The sequence below is a fragment of the Salmo salar genome, chromosome 09, assembly GCF_965601325.2.
Source record: "Salmo salar chromosome 09, fSalSal1, whole genome shotgun sequence".
In the NCBI taxonomy this organism is placed as follows: Eukaryota; Metazoa; Chordata; class Actinopteri; order Salmoniformes; family Salmonidae; genus Salmo; species Salmo salar.
The window spans coordinates 8661410-8673923 of NC_138299.1; the positions used below are offsets into that span (position 1 = coordinate 8661410).

Genomic DNA, 12514 nt, shown 5'->3' on the forward strand with positions numbered 1-12514 from the left:
TAAATGGCACCGACCGCCACTGGTGTGTGTGCGCGTGCATGCGTCTATGTGTGTGTGTGTTTGTTAGTGTAGTTAGCGTAGGGTTAGAAGGTTTTCAGTACCTCTTGGTAGGCTTGTCTGGTGTTGAGAGCCAGCTCCTGTTGAGAGGGACTGGAGGTGTAAATGGCTGAACGATACTGGGTTCCATAGTCTGCCTGCTGCTTCATTCCTGAAAACACAACAGACGAGACAGACAATGCAGGTAATTATAGTAGACGTGCTAACAAATATTGTGATATACACATCATATTTTTGCCATGAAGGAGCAGACTTGATTGTTCAAGATTTTAGCATACATTTTCTACATCACCTAGCTAAATTTCCATATTGTATGAAAGATTATTCAAATTGTAAGTCAACATTTCAACTGAACAGGAATTACATTTGTCATTGAGTTACCAATTTAAACATCTCCATACATCTATTTCTATAAAAGTGCAGCTCTTTCTCTTGTGTTGTAGATACAGTAGTGGAGGATAGACAGTGTATCTGTTTCCCATTCTCAGTCTGCTAGCACGGCTTGTCAAGCTGTGCTCTGCAGCTAGTCAATATTTTCATCAGCTTTACATCAGACGCGTTGGAGAAGACTTGGCTCCCGTATATGTACTGCTAAGTGGCCAAAAAGCTTGCTTCTATTTTCTACTTTTGAAATGCCACTATCCTGGGGGACGTTTGGCATGGAATGGCATCAGTCTCTTTTAGGCAGTCTGTCCCTCTATTCATTGCTCTCTTTCTCTCTCTCTCTCGCTCTCTCTCCCTCTTTCACCATTTTCCCCTCTCTGGTCCTTCTTCACATCCCTCCCTCCCTCCCTCCCTCCCTCCCTCCCTCCCTCCCTCCCTCCCTCCCTCCCTCTTAATTTCACTCTCCTATCTGTTCTTTCACTATCACTCTCTGTCCTGCTTCTGATCCCTTTCTCCTTCTATCCCTCCGTCATATTTTTTTTTCACCCTCCCTCTGTCCCTCTCTTTCTCTCTCTCCTTCTCTCTCTGCAGGGCTGGATGAAGGCCATCTTACCCCCAGCTCCCGTCAGTGTGATAAGCCTTACGGCTGCCGCCAAAACACCTTCATCAAAGGGCACAACAACGCTCTCTGATTGGCTGCCCCAGCGCTGGTCCTGCAAGGCCGCCGACCGTTCCGCGTGACCTTCCTGTGTGACCTCCTAGGGTCCCTAACCAGCCACCGCCACAGTGACCATCGCCGTTGCCACTTCATGCCCCACATGACTTTCACCATGACACAGGAGGACAAACGGTTGAAAACAAATATTTTGGAAGCAAAAGGGACTTTTTTAAAAAGGGGGAAGGAGGGAGAGATGAATATAGGAGGAGAGCAGATAGAATAGAATGGATTAGAATCAAATATAATATAATTAAATGGAATTAATATAATATAATATAATAGAACAGAATAGAATGGAATAAAATAAAATAAAATGTTATAGTTTTCACTTTGGAGGTTGTGATGGAGTAGAGGGAGACAATGATGAAACCAAGGAATACATGACACGATCCACGGCATCATTACACTTCGTCCTATATCACGATTAAATATTGTAAATCATGTCACATTTGATCCCTCTTACTCTTCCTTTAAGAACTCCTCAGAGCCCAAAAAATTATCTAATACTTAAAAACTCCCCATCTTTGCCCTCTTTCCTTCTCTTCCCCCTCCTTTATTTTTAAGGGCCCTTATTTTTCTCCACCATCCATCAAAGAGCATCAGAAATTATTAATGAGAGCTTCCCTGCTCCTCTTGAATAATTCATGAGTGCCTTGCTTCTGAAAACAGAGGGGATAATGGGGGGTGTAGAGGGGGCTAGGGGTTACCCCACCCGCCCCACATTTCACAAAAGGTCACCCACCTAACCTACGCACCACCAAGCCCTAATTAAAATTGGGTCCTTAAAAAAAAAAAAAAAGAACCCCTTCCCAAAACATGAACCCCCCCCCCCAAAAAAATCTCAAAATGCAGCAACAAAAGTTGGGTGATAAAAAGTTTGTTTTCTGAGCTCTAGGGAGATTACTAGTTAGTAGTGATAACTCTCCCCAACAACACATCTCGTCTGCGTTCCAAATAGCACCCTGTTCCCTATGTGGTGCACTACCGTTGACCACAGCCCTATGGGCCCCGGGCCCAAAGTAGATGGAATCGGGTGCCATTTGGTACACAGCCCTCTTGGTTGTGCTTTAAACCCTCAAGAGATTTCCTACTTCTCCATTCTCCAGAAAGAAAATCTCTTTCAGCACTAACTCCGGCACATACGTACACGCTATAGTCCCTGCAGCTAGCTTCCTACTTCTGGCAGTTGTTGGATGTGGATACATCCTAAAAGCCTCCTCTTTCTTTCTTTCGTTCCTTTCTGTCTCTTTCCTGTACTTCTCTCTCTGCCACTCTCTCTCTTTCTTTCATCTCTCTCTGCCACTCTGATGAAATTGCGTGGCCGGATGAGGAGTGTGTGTGCATAGGTCTCTGTCTGTCTGTGTGTGTGTGTGTGTGTGTGTGTGTGTGTGTGTGTGTGTGTGTGTGTGTGTGTGTGTGTGTGTGTGTGTGTGTGTGTGTACGTTTGTGTAGGCCTTATACTATGCACAGATTTGTGTGTTTTTCAGTTGCAGGCAAAAAAGTGGATGAAACGGTAAGAAGTTAATCAGATTAAGGGGCACGCCGGCTGCTATAAAAAATTAAAAAAGGCAAACGGGAGGACGAGGAGTAGGGGTGGAAAGAGGGAAGAGCACAGAGGGAGAAAGGTCTACTCGAAATGATGATGAACCATAATTCAGAAAACAAAATGGCAGACACCCCCACCACCATCTCAGCCCCTCAGTGCTTAACACTTTGTTTTAAACACTCAAGCCAAAAGACAACAAACTACATTTGATGGAGATGGTGTTATGGTGTAAATGTGTCCCCGTCCGACAGTCTTTATCCTTTTATCCTCCCCGTGCAACCCCCCCCCCCCTCCCCCCTCCCCCGAACCCAGCCAGCTAAGTCCTCTTTGGCATATTTACAGGAATAGTCCCTTATCCCGTTAACAACTTAAAGTGCTTCGATTAGCCGCTCCTTCTCACCCTTTTCCTCTCCTCCTCTCTGGCCTCTCTTTAGTTCCCTTCTCACCCTGCTGTCGGCAGTGCCACGCGCCTTTGCACGCAAATATACGTACACACACACACTCATGTCTCCGTGCCTGGCAGAGAGTGGAGCAGAGACGAGGACAACTCTGAGTCAGTCAGTGTCACAGTCGTCAGCTAGGACAGAGCAGAACAGAGCGCATGGATTGGCAAGGAAGCCAATGCAATCCTGCACCATAGCCATGCACATCTCGCAATAATTAACACCCGAGAACAGAACCAAGACAACACAGGCCACTTTATTCAAATCGACTCACATAAAAAAAATAAGCCTATTAGGCGTAAGGCTATCCGACGTGATAAGAATAGCTTAACTAAGCCCACAGTAATATCTACTACACACACAATAACACTTTTTCTATTTTAGAGAGAAACACACTGAACACAAGCCAAACTCCTTCGTTCATAGCTAGTATTCAAATTGTATTCTATTCTAAACTTCTATTCTAAAGAAACGCAATAGTACTAGAGAGGAGAGCCGCAGTGCCACTAAAGCCTCAGTGTTGGAGCAACAGCCAGTACCCAGGTAGCGCTGTGGCCCGCGGGACTGCTTGAGCTGTGTGCGTGCCAACCCAGAGACCAACCACTCCACTCACTGCTGCTATTTTTTGCCTCCTGTCTTACGTAACCCGTTGCTGACGCGCAGGAGAGAAAAACGTAAGAAAGACCCCTCAGGTCCCATACGCAATGAAATGTGCGTGTAAATGTGCACAAGCAGGATGGCAATCCCACAAACACACAGTCACCCGTCCCTCCCCCACACACTCTCTCTCTCTCTCTCTGGCAAGGTGAGAGGGTAGGGGTTAGGAGTAGGGGATCATTGAGGAAGAGGGCACAGCTAGCCCTTCAGCTAACCCTGCTAAAGTAGAACAGAGCTGCTCATCAGAGGGCCGGCAGACTGAGGGTGACGCACGGATGCATAAACACTGAGGATCATGGAGAGAGACAGGGGAAGACGCTCTGTTTGTCTGCTGGTACTTCTTCTCTATAGCCATGTTATTGTTATTTTATTGTGCTATTATATTGTGTTACTATTTTCTGTTTCTCTATTTGTTAATGTTCTAACTTTTTAACTGTGTTGTTGGGAAAGGGGCGCATAAGTAAGCATTTCACGGTAAAGTCTACACTTTTGTAATCGGCGCATCTGACAAATACAATTTGATTTGATTTCATCACTGTGTAGTCCAAGTCTTCCCGCTATAATAACACGACCCTGTGTGTGTGTGTGTGTGTGTGTGTGTGTGTGTGTGTGTGTGTGTGTGTGTGTGTGTGTGCGCTCTAAATAAAACCATACTGTTACTGCTTCACACTAAGGCACCCCACCACTACTAACAACATAAAGCTTGGTCCTTTTACTATCTGTACAACCATATGTACTACTGCTAATATGAGCAGTATATCAATGCACAACACACCACTTGGGGTCTTCAAGCATCAGTCTAGTCGTGTGTGTGTGTGTGTGTGTGTGTGTGTGTGTGTGTGTGTGTGTGTGTGTGTGTGTGTGTGTGTGTGTGTGTGTGTGTGTGTACAAAACCCCCACCTCCTATCCCCACATACTGGTGTATTTCTATTGGGGGGGGGGGGGGGGGGGGGGGGTGTTCACCAGGTACATGTCTGGTGATTGTTTGTTGTGTCTCATCACAAGCTAATTCCTCTCCTCAATGAGATATTAACGCCATACCGGGAGGCCTCACCTACTACCCACACACACACACACACACACACACACACACACACACACACACACACACACACACACACACACACACACACACACACACAAACACACAACACAGACAATCTCCATAAATTCGACCTGTCACCCTACCCGTCGTCAGTAATGAAGTGACACGTGGTAATGAGAGGGGGAGTGGGCCACTTTCAGCATGACGGAGGGGTGCGGGAGGGGGGGCAGGGGTTAAGGTCACCCCCCCCCCCCCCCCCCCAAGAGGGCGTCTCGCTTTAGATAGGGGGTTCCCCTAAAATATGGTGGTGGGGGAGATGTGTGTCATTAGGGAAGCGTGTCTTTTCCTGCTGGGGAGGTAAGATGGGATGGATGGATGGTAGCAGACGAATGTGTGATGTCACTGGTTTATAGGCGGAGGTAGAAAGATATCAAATAAAAAGGGGCCCGCAGTTAGTTGATGCGTTTGGCGATTTGATTTATGTGGAATCATCTCGACATTCACATCCGTGATGTTGTTTGGCCGTCTTCAGCATGTGTGTGGGACATAGAGGGAGGTATTCACGTACTTATATGCCCTATATACCATATACTGCAAAACCTATCTCTTACCTCTGTGCATGTCCATGCATAAGCTAACTCGCGGAACGAAAAAAAAGAAACAAATGGAACCTAGTGAAGAGAAACATGGAAAATACATCAATGCAAATACAGGTTCCTAGGTCTGTGCTAGCATAAACAGGCCCACAATTGAGCAGGACACAACATTGTGGCACATTCAGATACATTATGTAGAACAAACATGCCTCTCTGACATGTATTCATGCCATTTCTATCTGCAACAATTGACACATGGAGCCTGTGGCCTATCACTTCCAACAGTCACACAGCGAGCGCATCGCTATCCTCTGAAGAAAACGGTTGCGTCGGCCATTTTGTTGCCTTGCTCACTGACGCAGCAGCATCGGCAGCCAGACACATGGCGGGCATGTCTTCAAAAAATGTACGAAAGAACGAGAAAGAGGGTTGAAGGAGAAAAAAAACAGACGAGAGGAGACAAAGAGGGGGGGGATAAGATGAAGAGTAGGGGTTGATGATGGGGGAAGAGAGAGAGGATGAGGAGAGGAGAGAGTGACTAAGACATAAAAGGGGAGCGTGAAGATGAGCGGGACGGCCTCGGGGGGAGCGGTCGACTCATAGCGCCGCTCTGCTTTGCGGATGTGCTGACGGGACGAGAGGAGAGGGGAATGAGGAGAAGAGGAGAGAAGGGGAGAGGAGAGGGGTGAATGGGTAAGGAAGGGGAGATAAGATGCTCTTATCCTCCAGACAGATTGAGAGCCCCGGGGTCCGCTGAGAGAACAGGGGGTTGGGTCCCTCTTTTAACAAGGAAGTAACGAACTGCTGAAGCAGCCAAGCGCGTGTGCTCTCTGTGTGTGTGTGTGTGTGTGTGTGTGTGTGTGTATGTCTATCTGTATGCGTCTCTTCATGTATGTATGTATGTGTGTGTGTGTGTGTGTGTGCGTTTTGAGAGTGCGAACACGTATTGTGTGTGATGATGTACCTGCATATATGCGCCCAAGAGAATCTACAAAGCTCTCAGTACAGTAGTTTTCGAATCCACACAGGAACAAACGTTACATTTTAGTATTTCCATATGCAGATGTCACATACAGGGTTTGATCATTTTACGACACAGCAGTGTGTGTATAAGAGTAGAGTGTGTGTGTGAGAGAGAGAGAGAGAGAGAGAGAGAGAGAGAGAGAGAGAGAGAGAAAGAAAGAGAAATGGAGGGTGTTGGTGAGCAGACAGAAAGAACAAACTTGTCATTTGTGTTGAGGGTATGCACGTACGTCTTTATGCAACATCCAAGAGAACTCACCAGATTAAGTGTGTTACTGAATATGGAAACAGGGCACAAAGAGGAGGCTGCTGGGAGTATCTGGTTGGCTAGGAATGTTGCTATCCTAGCCGTGATTGGTGGAGGCTATGCAGTTCGACATCACGTTGTTGGGACTAAGCCCTTCTGAACTGAGGCAAGGCAAAAATCTCACACACGCATGCACGCTCACAAACATACAATGGGAAGAACTGTGTGTGTGTGTGTGTGTGTGTGTGTGTGTGTGTGTGTGTGTGTGTGTGTGTGTGTGTGTGTGTGTGTGTGTGTGTGTGTGTGGTGACTGTGTGTGTGTGTGTGACTGTGTGTGTGTGTGTGTGTGTGTGTGTGTGTACAGCGCCTTCAGAAAGTATTCATACCCCTTGATTTTTTCCACATTTTGTTGTGTTACAACCTTAATTTAAAATGTATTAAATTGAGATTTTATGTCACTGGCCTACAAACACTACCCCATAATGTCAAAGTGGAATATTTTTCAAAAATGTTACGAATGACTTACAAATTAAACGCTGAAATGTCTTGAGTCAATAAGTATGCAACCCCTTTGTTATGGCAAGCCTAAATAAGTTCAGGAGTAAAATGTGCTTAACAAGTCACAGTATGAGTTACTCTCTGTGCAATAATAGTGTTAAACATGATTTTTGAATGACTACCTCATCTCTGTACCCCACATATACAATTATCTGTAAGGTCCCTCAGTTGAGCAGTGAATTTCAAACACAGATTCAACCACAAAGAACAGGGAGGTTTTTCAATTCCTCACAAAGAAGGGCACCTATTGGGTAAAAATTGTAAAAGCAGACATTGAATATCCCTTTTAGCATGGTGAAGTTATTAATTACACTTTGGATGGTGTATCAATACACCAAGTCACTACAAAGATACAGGTGTCCTTCCTAGCTCAGTTGCCAGAGAGGAAGGAAACTGCTCAGGGATTTCACCATGAGGCCAATGGTGACTTTAAAACAGTTAAGAGTTCAATGGCTGTGATAGGAGAAAACTGAGGATGGATCAACAACATTTTAGCTACTCCACAATACTAACATAATTGACAGAGTGAAAAGAAGGAAGCCTGTACAGAATGAAAATATTCCAAAACATGCAAAATCTATATTATTATATATTTGTATTATTATATTATTTGGCGGAAGCCTAGTCATGGAACTACCCCCGCCGTCAGTCTCATGGATGATTGGCTCCCAGACACATTAACACAGTCTGTCATTGCCTTACCCTCCTGAGACCCACCCAACCCCCACTGCCATCACACGTGTGCGCGCACGCACGCACGCACACACGCACAGCCATGCTTCCTTCTGCTCTAATACACCCTGGGCCCCCCGGGATTGGGTCCTGTCTGAGGAGGGCAACTTTTCTTTTGTATGTGTGCATCGTGTGTGTGTGTGTCTGTATGTGTGTGTGTGTGTGTGTGTAAGGTGCTACCTTGAGTGGGGTCGTGGCTCTCCCAGAACACCTTGAGTAGCTCCTCCAGACTGATGTCCTCAGGGGAGAAGACCACCCTCACCACCTCAGTGTGTCCTGTCAAACCTGGGGACAAACCAGATGGTTGTGTTCATTAGGCACGAAAGGTGCAATTTATTTTCCCGTTGCACAATGTTTTTCTACGGTGTGACAAGAGGAATGCAACCCAGGGCATTACAGTGTAGAACACATCATAGTCACACATGAACTCATACAACTCCATTCCATAGGTCTGTATTGAATAGAATATTATCGGTGAACACATCTTTGAAACTATCCTACTGTGAGGAGTCTGATTGATCATTTATTTGTGTGATCATTATCATCATCATCATCATCTTGTAAATTATTTTGCATGCCCCACTTACACATCAAACTACAGCAATTATTTTCAAAAATGTGTTCCTTTTCTCCTTTGAAATCAATTAAGTGACACAAACAGCTATTACATAGATATAATGGTCTAGCTGAATGTAGAAATCTTACGGAGTGCGCTTTAAAATATTCACCCAGCATCACATGTAATATATTAAATTTGCTCAGCACCGCTAGTGTTTGGAAGTCTGCCCATTAACGTTGCCTGATTAGAATGTAGCCTCTGTGTGAAGAGGAGCGCACAGTCACATGCATACACACGCGCGTGAATCCACTTGAGATACATGTTATTGCTAGAGGCAGCGTGGGAGCACTGCAACTGTTTCTGTATCGAGTCGGAAGTTGCCAAAAGCACACAGGCACCGTGGGGGGCACCTCTCTGGCTGCCTGCAGCTGCCAGGACCCCCAAGCTTCAACAAGGCGCCTGGAGGCATCAGGGGAGTGGGTCCTGCTCAGGGTCAGCTGTTACACACATACATATACAAACACATATACACACATACTCAGCTGGTGCAGTAGGACTCACATCCACATATGCAGACACAAAGCAATAAGCAAGCTGAGGGTCATATATAGGGTTGCAAAGGGTCGGAAACCTTTTGGTAAATTTCCAGAAATTTTCCATGGGAAGTTAAGCCTGGGGAATTTTGCTTAAATTCATAAAAAAAAGTTAGCTTATTACAGTGAAACTTTTTTTGTGGGATACACATAAGGCAATTCTAGGTCTTGTGACATATTCTGGTTAAACTATCCCCAATTCAATGGAATTGCAACCCTCTGCATGTACAGTGCACTCTTCCATCACATGTACAGCTGATTCTCAAGATCTTGCACACTAATGAGATGCTATTGAGCCCACACTACTACACTGTCTGAGCCAAGGACTACATGCTTTCTGGTAAGTTTTGATTACAATACTGGGTGGTATATTTGATATGACATACATGATTTTTTGTATATAGTAGTACTAGTAAATAGTAGCCTACAGCAAAGTGTGTTTAAATCATTTCTAACTTGTTAACAATTTCTGCTAATTAGTTTTTGCTACCATGTGGGCTTTAGCTTGCTTGAGCCTGCTAACTGAGGAGGGTTAATTCACCTGTTTCCATACATGTTTGATTTTAAAATATTTATTTTACAAAGGAGTTGCTTAATCTAACTGCTTAACTATTTATCTGTACATGGAATTGTATTTTTTTCCCTAATCTTTAAAGGAAAATGCCACAGTCACTATCTGATGTGTGGAGACATTTCACTGCAGCTAATATAAAAGGAAAAGCTGTGTACATTTGCAAATACTGGGCCAAATCATATGTGAAGAATGCAACAAGGATGCAGAATCATCTGGCCAAGTCCATAAAGTTCCCTCAGCGCTCACAACAAGCAACCTCTGACAAAAGTCCCTCTACTTCTATTTGAGGTGAAAATTAGGAATCAGAAACCTTATCGATAGCAACAGCCCATGGTCCTCCTGGAATCAGAAGGTTTTTTGACACGATGGAGGAGCGCAGTCAGAGAAATGCTGATGAATGTCTTGCTCGAGCCGTGTATGCAACTGGTTCACCTCTGATGCTCACAGGCAATGTGTATTGGAAGAGATTTCTGAATGTTCTTCGCCCAGCATACACCCCTCCAACCAAACATGCTTTATCTACTCATTTGCTGGATGGAGAGTTCAACAGAGTTCAAGTGAAGGTTAAGCAACTAATACAGAAAGCAGACTGTATTGCAATAATCTCTGATGGGTGGTCGAATGTTCGTGGGCAAGGAATAATTAATTACATCATCTCCACCCCTCAACCAGTATTCTACAAGAGCACAGACACAAGGGACAACAGACACACCGGTCTCTACACTGCAGATGAGCTGAAGGCAGTCATCAATGACCTTGGACCACAGAAGGTATTTGCACTGGTGACAGACAATGCTGCGAACATGAAGGCTGCTTGGTCTAAAGTGGAGGAGTCCTACCCTCACATCACACCCATTGGCTGTGCTGCTCATGCATTGAATCTGCTCCTCAAGGACATCATGACACTGAAAACAATGGATACACTCTACAAGAGAGCCAAGGAAATGGTTAGGTATGTGAAGGGTCATCAAGTTATAGGAACAATCTACCTCACCAAGCAAAGTGAGAAGAATAAGAGCACCACATTGAAGCTGCCCAGCAACACCCATTGGGGTCTCAATTACCTCGACACCGGTGCCCCCGCACATTGACACACTGACCCCGCTATTGTTATTCACTGCTGTTCTTTAATTATTTGTTTTTCTTATCTTTTACTTTTGTCTTAATTTTTATTCTCTTAAAACTGCATTGTTGGTTAAGGGCTTGTAAGTAAGCATTTCACTGTAAGGTCTACTACACCTGTTGTATTCGGCCCATGTGACAAATAAAATTTGATTTCATTTTGTCATCTTGTTTGACAGTCTCCTAGAGGGGAAGGAGTCTCTCCAAGAAATGGCCATATCACAGTCTGCTGATATGGACAGCCCCATCAAGGGGATCCTCCTGGATGATGTATTTTGGGAGAGAGTGGTAAGCAGCCTGAAACTCCTGAAACCTATAGCAGTAGCCATTGCACGGATTGAGGGTGACAGTCAATGCTATCCTGTCTGATGTTCAGACTCTGCTTGCAGATAAAAGACAAGAAATCCGTACTGCCCTGCCCACTTCACTGTTGCTCCAAGCAGAGGAAACTGCAGTTCTAAAATACATACATCAAAATGCGTGAAGACTTCTGCCTGAAGCCCATACATGCCGCAGCGTACATGTTGGACCCCAAGTATGCTGGCAAGAGCATCCTGTCTGGTGCAGAGATCAACAAGGCCTATGGTGCATCACTACCGTGTCTCGCCACCTTGGCCTGGATAAGGGCAAGGTTCTTGGCAGTCTGGCGAAGTACACTTCCAAGCAAGGGCTTTGGGATGGAGATGCAATATGGCAGTCGTGCCAACATATCTCATCAGCCACCTGGTGGAAGGGACTTTGTGGATCTGAGGCTCTTTCCCCTGTTGCCTCCACCATCCTCCAAATCCCACCAACATCAGCCGCCTCAGAGCGCAACTGGTCCTTGTTTGGGAACACACACACCAAAGCACGCAACAGGCTGACCATTACAAGAGTTGAAAAATTGGTGGCCACCTGGGCAAATTTGAGGCTTTTTGAGTCTGACAACGAGCCATCCTCAACAAGGTTGGAAAGTGACAGTGAAGATGAGGACTCAGAGTCTGATGTTTAAGAGGTGGACATTGAGGAGATCCAGGAAGAAGACATGGAAGCCTGAGAGGAAGACAACCAAAGCTTTAGTTTCTAGACTATCATTTTACAGATGTATGTTGAAAACGTTTTTGGGAGATGCGATGGATCACTGGGGATCATTCAATATTCCCTTTCTTTTGTTGTTCAGTGAAATCATCCTATGTGAAGAGTCAACACATTTAATTAAAGTTTAATTCGTAACTAAATTGTTTTTATTTATTTCTATTGGAAGGATTTAATCATTTGCAATTATGTCTACTTATAAGGTAAAATGTTTCTGTCTCCATATGATATGGTAAATATATCCAATGCAAAAAACATCTACATTTAAATAGTATTAATATTAATTTGCATATATTTCCATTAATTCCCACAGAAAGTTTCCACCTCTGAATATTCCCCAAAATGTGCAACCCTAGTCATATACATGGAAAATAAATAAATAAATCAGGTATGGTCTATGAAACACACACACTGAATCAAGTGTGCAGAAGGAAAACAGAAAGAATGCACAGGCACACACACACACACACACGGCTGCATGCATACACACACACAGGAGACAAAGGTGTGACTGACATACACATCAATCAAGCAGTCCCAGCTGTCAGTCCCTCTCTCCCACACTCACTCGCACGCACACACACGG

At 44.8% G+C, this 12514-nt stretch overlaps 1 protein-coding gene across 1 annotated transcript in view; it reads right to left on the reverse strand.

Moving 5' to 3' along the window:
- Nucleotides 1–12514, reverse strand: part of msrab (methionine sulfoxide reductase Ab) — a 45681-nt gene that overhangs the window by 15014 nt on the left and 18153 nt on the right. Inside the window, exons 4-5 of the mRNA XM_014210110.3 lie at nt 8187–8291; nt 102–208 (exon numbers count right to left, since the gene is read on the reverse strand). Of these exons, the coding sequence (XP_014065585.1) occupies nt 102–208; nt 8187–8291 (212 nt within the window). The remainder of the gene's footprint in view (nt 1–101; nt 209–8186; nt 8292–12514) is intronic.